Genomic DNA, 13,582 nt, shown 5'->3' on the forward strand with positions numbered 1-13,582 from the left:
ATGAATGAGAAACATTACCCTATTGTGGATGACAGCCAGGCCTTGAACACAGGTCTTAAAACATATGCTGCATTACTTGTCTATGTTTGTTTTCAGAAGTCATATTTACCTTTCCTAGGCGAGTTTGATTGTCTTCAATGATTGAAAAATATACAATAATGTAACACTTACTATAAGGTTCCTACCAATGAAAATGCTCAAAACTACAGGAAATAGTATCAAAAACTGTGTCTGTGCTAAAGAAATTTAAAAGATGGGAAGCAAACCAAGTCAGAGGATATGTTGCAGTAGAAGTTCCCTCGGAATAGATGTTATAAAACGGTGCGGATTGGGGTCGGGGGATACCTCAGTGTTTAAAAGCTCATCTCACTCTTACAGAGAACCCGAGTTTCACTCCAAGCACACACACTGGGCAGCATACTAAGGCCTCTAAATCTAGATCCAGGGGATCTGACATCTCTGACCACCACGGGCATCTATATTCATGTGCACACACCCACATAAACACACGCACATAAATACATAAATTTAAATTTTTTATTATTTTTATTTTATGTGTATGAGTACATTGCCTGCACGTATTGTAAGTGCACCCGTGTCGTGCAATGTCCATGGAAGTTGGAAGAGGCCATCGGATCCCCTGGAAATGGAGTTATAGTCATTTCTTAGCCACCATACAGGTGTTGGGAATCAAACCCGGGCTCTCTGCAAGAACAGCCAGTGCTGTTAACTGCCAAGCCATCTCTCCAGCTTCTGAAAATACATAATTTTAGAAGAATAAAAACAAAACAAAAACAGTAAGATCTAGTTTGACAAAAAGTCTACACATGAGAACAACTTGAGTTAAAGTATAAAATCAGATCACTATGGATTCTAAGGGCAAAGAATGAGCTGTCTGTGTTCTGAGGAGCAGAGAATTATCAGCTGGGACTAAATCATAGAGGGCATCTGAAAATTAGGCAAGTAATTTCAAATTTTTATGATATTAATATGGAATCATTGGAAACATTTAACAAGGTGGGTGAACCTAAAGTAATCTAGAAAATTCAATCTGTCTTGTGTCCAAGACAGTTCTGAGCCGAGAGATTATGGGGACAGGTAAGATCTGACATACGAGTTAGAGAAATCCTAGAGCTAAGGCAACACAAAACCAAACGCGCAGCAGAAAAGTGTCTATACAGAAGTCAGAGGAGAAAAGCTCTGGTCTGAGAATGTCCAGGATTTGCCCAGGATAACGGAAGAGGCATTCCGGTTATGCAGAGAGAAACCAGAGCTGGAGGACTGGGGAAGATAATTGATCTTTTCCCCCACACAACTGTGTGTGCAGAAGACACAGAGGCCCAAGACAGAGCAATAGCACCGGGAGAGGGCAGGGCTGCTGGACCTTCATGGGACCCAAGAAGGAAAAGATCTTACCAGAAGCCCCAAGAGTGCTGTTCTAGGGAAAAGCGCAGAGTAAACAAACGGAGAGAAAGCAAGCAGGACAGGACAAAGATGTGTAGGTCACAGATGGAAAAGGCAAAATAATACAAGCAATTTCGCTAAACAAAAGGGAAGGAGAGGTAAAGGTCACTGCACATGTTTGTGCAAATGCAGGTGTGTAGCCCATGAATGGGCATGTCTGTGGTTAGGGGAGCTGAGAGCCCACATTCTTCAGAAGTGCACATTATAATCCAATTGTGACAGTGAATATCAACTGTCAGCTGGAGATTTGGAATCACCCAGGAGATGGGCCTCTGGACATGTCTGTGGGGAATTACCTTGATTAGATTGAGGTGGGAGGATTTGTTCAACATTTGGTCCCATTACGTGGGCTGGGATCCTGGACAGCACTGAAAAGGAGAAGGTGAGTTGAGCCAGAGCATTCAACATTCTCTGCTTCTCAGCTGCAAATATGATGTGACCAGCTGCCTCGGGGTCTTGATACCATGACTTCCCTGCCACGATGCAGATGCACTATACCTTGGAACCATAAGCCCAAATAAATCCTTACTTCATTAAGTTACTTTCGTCAAGGTATTTTTAATCATAGCAACAGAAGAAACTAAAACAGCAGGAATTTTTCTCTGAATTTTGCAAGTAATTTTGCCCATACTTTTCCCTAATAGCTTCACTATTTCTGTCTTGCAAAATATGATTTTTCACTTATTACTGTTTACTTTTAATGTATAAGTAGCATAGTGGATTAAAGAAATGTATTGCAAAATACTTTGGATTTCCAAGTGGGTTCTATGGACCCAGAATCCTGTCATCTATCACACAGGCTCTTTTCTGTCCTCGCCTTTCCAGAGTTCCATAAGATGGGGTCAAACCTGACAGATGGCAGTGCCCAGCCCTCTCCTTCCTAGGACAGCTCTCAATTTCTGGCAAATGACTGTAGGTGCAATGTACGCCTCCCTTGAGAACATATAAACCTCATTGGACTATGATCCACCTTGTTTGAAGCTGTGTATCACAACTGTGGTTACAAACTCAAATTCCTCATTTTTTTGTGTAGGGCCTGAGTTCCTGCAGAGACTAAGAGCCCTTTTAGGCAAGCGTGGGATTGTGGTCACAGTGCTTTGCCAAGTTTTTTTTCCCATAATAGGTATACAGTGAATACTCAGAAAACCACAAAGGTTTTAGGAGATAACTATGAAACATTTTTTGCATCTGGAACTCACTACGTAGACCAGGCTGGCCTCGCTCTCACCTCCTGAATGCTGAGACTAATGGTGTGTACTACTATGCCCAGCTATAATTATAAAATTTGACTCAAATGGAGGGTCTGTGGGATGGCTCAGAGGGTGGAGGTGCTTGCCACCAAGCCTGAGAATTGATTCCTACAAGTTGTCCTCTGACTTTCTGACTTCAGTATGCATGCATGCCACGGTGCATGTGCGTGCATGCGCGTGCACACACACACACACACACACACACACTGTTACTTTAAACCAATTGATCAGTAATCAAATGCAAAGAGAGATAAGTTGAAAAGGTGTTACACTGAAAGCATGACGAAAGTACTCATGGAAAGGAGGAAGGAAGAAGTAGGGAGGGAGGAAGGGAAGAGGGAGGAGGAGAGGGAGAGAAGGAGCGATTTAGAGGGCGGATGACATATTTGGGGGTTGTGGAGTCCTGTGAACCAAAACGGAGAATGAAGCACTAAAAATAACAGGGTTACTGCTTTTCCCTAACCGGGTAGTTTTCCTTCCAATAGTCCTTCCCTAGAAATGAACCCTAATGAGGTAAATTGTGCAAGAAAACAAGGTTTGGGCCTGGGGAGGTTTTCTCTTTATTCCCAGGGGCTCGTCTGTGAACAAAGCCCCTTTTAGAATGAGTGGTTATGAAAACGTTTAATCACTTGTAATTATTAGCACACATCAGAAGTATTTTACATGTTTCCCAATATGCACCAAAGCACAAGGGAGCTGGAGCCCAGCGTCCTCAATGCAGATGTTGCTCAGCTAACATTCTTTCTTCCCCGTTGTTCACAGAACCTAAAGTAAGCTGCAAATTGGGCCGGTCGGCGTCTACATCAGGAGTTCCTCCTCCTTCTGTTGCTCCTCTCAGGCAAGCCAGTGACCTGCAACAGAGCCAGGTACCATCACCATTAGCCAATCCTGATTGAGTTCCTGTGATGCAACATGCCAAATGCTTCCCACCTGTCTGTCCTGTGTTGCTGTAGACAACTTTGCGTTTGCTTTTATTTTTCTCTGTGTGTATGGGTGGGGGGCAGAGTTCCTGCAGTCTGTGTTTTCATCTCTAAGAGAATGTCTTTCTTCCTTGTGACTGGTGAAACTTTCTTTACTGTTTGTTACCAAATCGTTTGTGTCTCTGCTTTCCATCATTCTGTAATATAAATGTAGTAAACATGTACTATATGTACTGGCATAGAGGCTATTTAAAAAAAGTTCTTTCTCTGTTCCATGCTTTGTGTACTTTTATACTGTCTTTAAAAATTTATCAACATTTGATAAATTTATCTACTTTGTTTTATGTAAATTTCTTTATAAATGTTTTGTCCACAATTTACACAGATGTTGTCAATGAATCTGTACATATTTTTGGCTCTTATCCTATTATACTGTAATATTTGTGGCAGCTTACTTTTATTTTTATTTAGCTTTGAGCATGATTGTAAGACAGTGTGAATATTGATGTCCTTATAAATATTCATATAACAACTCATTTGGATCGGATATGGCAGCTAGTATTTCTTCATTCATAGGCCATAGAGACAAATAAACCAACCAGATAATCTGAGTATTTACCAAAAACTGTAGATTAATAAGGCAACTCTTAAATAAATGACTTTTCTCTCTTATACCGACAATATCAGAAATGTTCTCGGAAAAGGGAATGTAAGTGTCTATGCATGACAAATGAGATCTTCATTATCACTTGAGAAAAGAGATAAGAAATAAAGGCATAAGATAAACTATCATTTATTCTTTTACAGTATAATATGTTGCTTTGATGTTCATTTGGGTGCAAGCTGTGAACGGGGAATTTATTATGAGGAAAATCGCTGTACATAAATGTCCTATCTGTAATTCAACCAATAGGAATCCAATGCCTTGACTTTATTCATGAGGTTTGATTGCGTTTGCTGTTAGGAATTGTGGGTGTTAAGTGGAATAATGCCATTCTGGTCCAGTTTATCTGCTCCCCAGTTTTTATAGCTGTATTCAGGACACATGTGAGACAGGACACGTGAAACAGGACACATGTGAAACAGGACACATGTGAAACAGGACACATATAAAACAGGACACATGTGAAACAGGACACGTGAAACGACACATGTAGAACAGGACACGTGAAACAGGACATGTGAAACAGGACACATGTAAGACAGGACACGTGAAACAGGACACATGTGAAACAGGACACGTGAAACAGGACACATGTAGAACAGGACACGTGAAACAGTGAATTCTAAAACTAGTGATGAGACATCCAACAAACTGATTATCAAATTATACATTCATCAATTATTTTAAAAACAGAACTATTCAAGATAATTGTTTTTTGTTTTTTGGTTTTTTTTTTCAGTCTTTTTGAGACAGGGTCTCCCTATAGGCCCAGCTGGCCTGGAACTTACTATGTAGACCAGACTGGCCTTGAACTCACAGAGATAGAGCCCCCTGCCTCCCAAGTGCTTGTATTAAAGGCATGTACCACCATGCCCAGCAATAATTGCAATTTGTAACAAGAAACTGTGTGTTTCTTAATACTTTAGCCTGGTTAAAATATGCATGGTATTTGATTTTTTAAATATATGTGGCATATACAAACAGTTGTTTCTCTCAAGAGCCTCTCATATGTCATTTTGGATTTTTTGTGTCTTAATTTAAACCACTAAAGGCCTTCATAACTAAATGTAGTGATCTTAAATACTTTGGGATATAAAAAGTAGAAGCAGTAAGAAGTTGGATAAGTAAACGAATGAAAAACGCAAACTGTCTTAGATAAAACCTCCATCTTATCTGACTAAAGCTACCCCCCCACCATCACCCCCAAAAAGCCCTGTTAATCAGTATCTAAAGGTTAGTTACATTGGATACACAAAGAAGAGGATTTTAGCCAATCAGCAGAGACATGCATTGCTGCAGTCAGCTTTCCAGTGTGTGATTCTTGCTGTCACATCACCCTGGGTTCTCAGAAAGCTTTCCTGTATGTGTTTTGTTTACCATTGCTCTAATTCCTTTTGGATCTATTTCCCCTGGTCCCTTCAGCTCTCAATGGAAGCAGCTCCTTAGGGTAACTCTGCAGAAGGCAGGACCAGAGCGCCTCACACCTTCATGTTGTCAAGTCTTTCCTTCTCAGGTGTGATGCTCTTCTCTCTTCACGGAAGGTCAGCATGAGAAAGCCCCTCATGCCCTTTGAATACTGTTAGTTTTCTTCCCTAAGACAGAAATTCTGACACTAGCCAGATTATAGATGGTCTTTCAGGGCCGTAGGTTAGAATATGGGTTTTGGGGCTTCCCCTTTATGGTTTTTGAGCAACTATCGTGATGCGCACTCATTCCTGTATCCTGGAGATGAAGGTGTGGGTACAGTGGAAACGGACCTCGCCCTGAATCCTGGTGGCCTAGTACACAGCCAGAGTCAAAGGATGCTTAATGGATGTTTTCTTTTAACTGATGCCAAGGCCTTTGCCTTCACCCTTGACTAAACTGTCTCAATAAGTTACAAACAAAATGACATTGACCTGTGTGAAGAATGCAAGGCAATGGGGAAGACACCTAGCATGGACTCTACTAGTGAATATTCCAGTAGGATCTAGAATGGAGAGCACATGGCATTATCAGTCACCCAGGCCAGTAACAAATCAGTTTTCCAACATGTGGATTTTCAATAGTTATGAAAATGTAGAATTCATACTATGGGAGATAAACAGACCATTGGAGGGGCTCACAACACTGGTGGCTCTTCCAGAGGACTTGGGTTAGGTTTCCAGCACTACGTGCAGCTAACAACTTCCCGTAACACCAGTTCTACCAGATCTCATGTCTTCTGGCTTCTGTGGGCATTGCATGCATGTGGTATACTTACATACACGCATGTAAAACACTCATAAAATATATGAAAACACGCCATTGTAAAGGCATATAGCCTGTTTAAACCAAAACAATGACTAGCCCAGAGGACAGTTTCAGTGATGTTTGTCTACTGTAGAATCTACCAGTAGGAAAGCTGTGTCCTTCCAGCCACACTTGCCCCCCACCCCCGTTCCCCACAGGAGCTACATTTCTCTCCAGGGTGTCCACAGCACATTTCATTCTCCTCTTCTGATTGAGTGTGCTACTTACCACTTCGTGCCACACTCTAAGGTTTCTAAGATGTGTCATTAACGGAGTTAGGTAAAAACCATAAGACATTGCTCCATTGCAGAAGCACAGAGTTGACCATAGCTAACTGATCACCACCGTGAGAGCCAAGGACCAGTCATCACTGGCCAGCATCATGATTTGTGCATAAACAAAGATGACGGTAACATGTGCTTTACTTTGTAGTCTGTTTTCTTTCAGCTGACTGCTGCAGGAACCAGATCTATAGAGATATGCAATCCTTATTTACGTCAATATATTTAAAAAAATGGTAAACTACAGAAAGAAGTCTGAGTGTTAGAAAAATTTAAGTTCTGTTCTGTAGTTTACATTACTGACTAAAACTCAGAGGGCAGTTAGGAGCATTTTCTTGGAATTTTATTGCCAGGCAACCACACAGCTCAACATTAGTCATGCGAAAAATCTTTGGAAAACAGACCTGATTGTGGCGCCTACCATCCAAAAGTTAATCTTGTAGTTATAAATGTGCCTGAAATCTATCCATTGGACTCAGAACACAGGCCATTTTGTCTTTGTTTCCTCTGGGGCAGTCACAGAAAGACACACGGTTAGAAAGACAGACAGCAGTGCTTCTGAGATGGCATGTGAGTGCTTTGTGTTTCCCCACTTCTGACTGAATTCAGGCCTCCTCCTCCTCCTGCCCTTGTATAACTGCTGCTGGGTGGAGTCCTATAGCAGCAACTGAGGAACCAGCCTGATGCTCAGGTCATGTGAAACCAGACTTCATCTACAGAGGAGCACCTAGGCTGCATCTCCACCCAGAGCTGAAGCTTTTCTTGGAAGACTGTTCCCGAGAAACATTTGACTCCAAGTTTCTGTGAAGGAGATGAGAGCCACCTCTTCCCACCAACACACACTATACACAATGCACGTGCTTACTGCACACACTTGTCAACATACTATCCAAATAGCTGGATGTTCCATTGAAGCTTCAATTTCTTTCCAAGGCAAGTGCATTCTTCTCTGATCATCTGTGGCAGGTGCCATAAGGCCATCTGCAGTTTCCTTTGGACAGGTATTTCAAATTCGGATGGATCTCTTAAACACTCTGTACACAGTGCCTTCCTTTCTGTGCCTCCCTGTGCTCCATGCCTGTGGCCTCCCCGACCAGGACAGGACTCATTCTGCCAGGCCCTTTGAAACACCGAAGCTGTCATTTAGGCAAGTATGCCCAGGTTTCTTCAGCTTGCCCCCTTGGGATTATTTATTTGTTGATCATTCATTTTGACAGCTATTTTCTGGCCCCACCACAAGTTCTGAGCATCTCTTTCTGGATGGTACTAAGCATAATGGCTGCTCTAGGACACCAGGTTCTCTTTCCCCAGAGGCTTTGTAGCTCTCTGTGTCTAGTCTGGCCAGCATTCCTGGGCAAGGAAAGAACAAACATGCTAGGGTCTCTCCGGAATTTAACACGTATACAACTTGGATTTCTGGATAAAGCCACAGGCCAAAATTGTTTTCTAGATATTTACTTTTAACATAAATATAATCAATCCAAACCCAGCTTGGAAACAAGATACCAGAGGACTCCAGTGAAGTCACTTGACAGGAAATATGCCTAGCTCCCTCCAGTATCCAGTGCATTGTGGTAGGTCACTGGAGCATCCCTGCTATTACCTTCCTCTGTAAATATTTTCCCCTATATTGTTGGCCTTTTGTTTCTCTCTCATATATGTTTTTGCCTCTGCTGTGTTCTGAATGCCATCAGAGCAGTGAGATGCTTGGCTTGTCCCCAGACTGGCACAATACTAAGCCTTAGAGCTTTGGGAAGACTCCTGTTCTCTTTGTGACTCTTGACCTTTCATTTAACTTCCCAGACAATTTGTACTTAATACACGGGGACCCAGAGAGCAGGGGGGAGCCTACAGACAATGGAAAGTCAAATGGACAAACATGCTGGGCTACAAGATGAGGGTCTAGAAAAGAGACCAAATTCATCCAGCCCCCATGATGCAGCCTCCAAGATGCAGCCTTAACAACTGTGTCCTTGTTTAATTCCACCCTCATTAGCATCAAGTAGAAAGACAGAAATTCAGTCCAAAGGCTGTACCTTCCTCTCAGCTCTGTTAGGTTCTTAAAACTGCTGTGGAAAAAAAATAAACACACACACACACACACACACACACACACACACACACAAGACAGAGACCCATTAGCCATATTTATTCTTCAGAATTCTTGGGTTGAAATGGCATAGATGTGACTCATTTGGTTCAGCCTTGTGTCTGATGGAATGGGGCATATGTGTTATCGGGCTTCATTCCAATCTAGTGGATGCACTTCCAAGTGCTTCCCGTGTACAAAAGTGCTCTGGCTGTGTGTTAAACAGAGAAAGTCTGAACAAGAAGGGAAGGCTAACATGATCTGAGGGCAAGGAGCATGTGTGCCCCCTGGTCAGTGTGATAAAGGGAACCCTTCTCTACTCTCTCTGAAATGTTGAAAAAACATCTGTTAAAGACTGTGATAGGTCAATTAGTTCTTTCAGTCACAAACTTAGAAAATGCTCTGTGGCCCATTGTCCATTTACAAAACTAATTTGTTTGAGTGCCTATATTGACACTGTGGGGTGGGAACGGAAGGAAGTCAGAAACAGAACAAATAGTTCTCCAGAAAAAGCTGGACTCACCTTGGGAATACGGAGCAACCTTGCCACAGAGCTACCTCTAGACCAAGCAGTAGATTTGACCTATAACTTCTGCTGTTCCTCTTGTTATTCCCCAGGGTCAGCCCAGCATGTATTTCTAAGAATGAAAAAGTCCATAAAGGGACATGGAAACCTCCCCACCCAAGCACACACAAAAACCCACAAAGTGAGCTTTGTGTTGGCCAAGTGTTTATCTGAACTAAACATGGTACAAAAATCATGTTTATTGTCATGATCTTTATTGCAGATGGATCTAGCTCTGTGAATTGTCAATAAATTCATGTTAGTAATAAGACTACTGGTGACTAAATTAATCCATTGCCACGCAGTCTAGCATAGCGGCACCAGAATAATCCAAGTAGGAAAAACCTTCAGAATATGCTATGTGCTGTGAACAGTTCTGTCTGATTGATTTCTAAAAGTGTGAGGCTTTAGTCTTTGTTGCAGAGCTCTCTATGAGGTTTATTTAATGTCAGAGTTAAATAGGGAAAATTCACCTTCAAACAGCAGCTGAGTCTTATGTTGAAATTTTGGAATTACTGATTTCTACACTCATCCAAGGAATCTAGATGGCAGGAATTCAGATTGCATTTTATAACAGGATTAGAGATTTGGACATGTAATTTAGACATTGCATGATTATTAAATTTGTATACTGTAAGTTTCAGAAATTTTGGAGGCTGCCTTTGAAGGTCCACTCCTCTTTCTTTTAATATTTTATTTATTTTTAATTTTTTGTGTGTGAGTGTATTGCCTGTGTGTATGTGAGTGCACCTGTGTTGTGCAATGCTCAAAGAGGTCAGAAGAGGACGTCTGATCCCCTGGAACTGGAGTTATGGATAGTCGCTGGCCACCCTGTGGTGCAGCTGTTAACTGCTGAGCCATCTCTCCAGCTCCAAAGTCCACTAGTTTTATAATAAGTTTCTCAGGAACTCTGCTACTGAGCCAAATGAAACAAGCAAGCTCACGCTGGTCCCCAGGAAACTTTCCATCTATCCCCTCAGATTATGCGACAGTGTGATAGGATTGAGGATTTGGGATTTAAATTCATTGACAAACTGGGGTGTCCATGAAACCAAAGAACTTGGGGAGTGTCTGCTACCAGGCTCTCCTACCCTCCTTACCTGTATGTCTCCTTCATCAGGAGTCAAAGCTGTCAGTATAAGCAAGGGGAGCACTGAAAATGTCCATGCTGCTGAAGTATATTCTTTGATGTTAGTGACAGAAGTTACTGAAGATGCTGAGGTGAAGTTTGCAGAGTGACAGTCCCATGCCGTTTAATGTCATTTCTGCTTCCTGCATGCCCAGGACAGGCCTTTATCTTGCAATATCTAGTGGGTTCTCTCACTATCCCCAATTGACAACTAAGGGTTACACAGTCTGTCCGGTGTTTGGTGCTTGTGAGATGTTAGAACCTGTGATCTGAAATACCTAAACGTGTTGCTCATTTTTTTTTCCTGTGTTTTCTTTTTTGTAAAATGAGAGCAGTGTTATTTGTGTAGTAGTATTGTTGAGGATCAATGAGAATTTACACACACACACACACACACATACACACACACATGTAGAATGAATGAAGGCTTAGACAGATATCTGCTAGAAAAAGTTTTCTTTTTTGTTTTCCCTTCTATCATCTTTTTCTCCCAATAATTCAATTTCTTTACTTGTTGGGAAATTCTCAGAGCAATTCTAACCAGTGGTGTCACAAAGGAGGTGGCTACAGAGGGAATGTTCATCCTGCCCCAGTATTACCAACTTTGCACAGAATTGTGAGAAATTAGGTGCTCAGTATTTTACTATATAATGATGATTTTTTTCTTGTCTTGCACATACCATGTGAGATATGGATGCAAAGTAGGTGGAAACTAACCACAGTTACCACTTCAGCAGGTCCACATCCCTGTCACCTCACATTGCTTACTGCCTTACTGGAATTAAGTGATAAATAATTGCAATGGAAATGTCCTGGCTGCATAGGAAACTATTATCTTTTGGAATCAGGAAAAAAAGATGCAGAAATACAGGATACATCTTTTGCTAATGTCAGAACTTATTTAAAGATTTGTCACCCCATCACTATAAATATCCTGTTTTCTTATTCACCATGATGCTTATTGTAATGTACTGAAATGATGGGGTTTCAGCTGGCCAGCCCAGAGCTTGGAGAGTTAACAAGTGGGTATATAGCACCCCCTAGCAACTAAAGTGCATATTGCAACCTATACTTCAAAGGAAATAGGTTTATGAGAAACATGTATTGTCTACCTTTTAAATATAAAGGGAAGGGAAATAACTAATCACATATGTTGTCTCCAGAGTGCTATGCGTATTTATGAATATATGCAGCCAATTTCATTAGTATTTATGACATTGTCCATGCAATCTAATAACCCAGCTCCTCAGGGGAAAAAAAAAATTACCCCTCTTTCTCAGAAAAAAAAAATTTTTTTTGATTCCTGGGAATTTCAAAGAATGTATTTTGATCTCATTCAGACCCCATTCCTCATCTCCACCCCCACCTTACTACTTCATCCCGACTTCATGTCGTCTATTAAATGTTCTTGGGTGTGGTCCATCCAGTGCACTGACTCTCCCTCTTCAGCAGCTCTCCATTGCAATACTTCCTCATCTGGCGCTTCTTGCCGACCTCCTCTATCCATGCTGGGTTTCTGTCTGGTAGCATGTGTGCTGACCAGTCTTGCTCATGGTGTCACAATTGTTGTGAGTTCATATGCGCAACAGCCCTGCTGTCTGGAGAACAGATTCCTTGTGTTCATCCACAACCTCTGGCTCTTACAATATTTCTACCCTTCTTTAATAGTGATCCCTGAGCCTTGGGAGGGAAGGGTATAATATGGGTGTCCCATTTAGGGCTGAGCGCTCCTCAGTCTCTTATGCTCTGGATATTGACCCGTTGTGAATCTGTGGTGATCAGCATCTCCTACAAGAAGACTTTCCTCTGGTTAGAGCTGAGAGATGCATTAATCTGTGGATGTAACAATACATCAGTAGGATTCAGTTTAATACAATGTATATTTAGCAGAATACTAGTAGCAAATTTTCCGCTGCAGCTTGTGACCTGTCTAGTCACAGGTTCTTGGCCCTAACAGCGAAGCAGGCCTTAAATGCAATCACAAAGTAGTTGGTTATTCCTCTAACATTCATGCCACTGTTGTACTAGGGGGCGTATCTTCCCAGGCCACTTGTTACTGTAGTTCACAAGATTCACAGCTGGGTAAGGTTGACGATTACTTTTCTCTTTTGCTAACATGCACAGCACCTTTTGGTACTATGAAAGCTAGCCAGTAGAGATGAAGCTTCAAAGTCATCACCACCTTGATTTCTCCTTGTTTGTTCTGTAATTCATGTATGCATTATCTTCAGCAATAGAGACTTACTGTCAGGTTCCAGTGGGTAACCAAGAGCAATGGCAATAGCCAGTATTGTTTGGAGGTCTATTGAACACCCTTGGTCAGTAACTCCAAAAGAGGGAGACCATTTCTGGCATTAGGCTTTTTCTTTGCCACCCTGTGCTGTCTGGTAGAGGCATTGTCCCCTCATTATAGGATAATTCCATTTATACTCTTTTCAGATTACACATGTATAAATTTAAAAAGCTTTTATGGTAGTATATTTCTATATGACTTTTCCAAAAGGCCTTTGGTGTTGGTTACCCCTCCCATACCAAGGGGACTGGAGAGATGTCTCAGTGGTTAGGAGCACTCACATCTCTTACAGAGGACCTGAATTTGGTTCCCAGCACCCGCAGAGAGGCTCATGATTGCTTGTAACTTCAGGCCCAGGGCCTCCTATGCCTTCTTCTGGCACTAAAGATGCATGTATATGCAGGAAAATGCTCACACATAAAAATTAAAATAAATAAATCTTGGGACTAGAGAGATGGCACAGCGGTTAAGAACACTGGTTGTTCTTGTAGAAGACCCGGGTTTGAATCTCAGCACCCACATGGCAGCTAACAACTGTCTGTAACTCCAGTCCCAGGGGATCTGACAGCCTCTTCTGACCTCCATGGGCATTGCATGACATGAGCGCACTTACTTACATGCAGGCAATACACGCATACACATAAAATAAAAATAAA

The 13,582-nt window shown here is 41.8% G+C and overlaps 1 protein-coding gene across 2 annotated transcripts in view; it reads left to right on the top strand.

Moving 5' to 3' along the window:
* The window catches only part of Nyap2 (neuronal tyrosine-phosphorylated phosphoinositide-3-kinase adaptor 2), a 280,084-nt gene that overhangs the window by 223,127 nt on the left and 43,375 nt on the right, over positions 1 to 13,582 (top strand). For both annotated transcript variants that reach the window (XM_008825838.3, XM_008825839.3), the window contains exon 5: positions 3,477 to 3,580. In XM_008825838.3, the coding sequence (XP_008824060.1) occupies positions 3,477 to 3,580 (104 nt within the window). The remainder of the gene's footprint in view (positions 1 to 3,476; positions 3,581 to 13,582) is intronic.

Source organism: Nannospalax galili, unplaced genomic scaffold, assembly GCF_000622305.1.
Source record: "Nannospalax galili isolate Female #2095 unplaced genomic scaffold, S.galili_v1.0 scaffold127, whole genome shotgun sequence".
Taxonomy (NCBI): Eukaryota; Metazoa; Chordata; class Mammalia; order Rodentia; family Spalacidae; genus Nannospalax; species Nannospalax galili.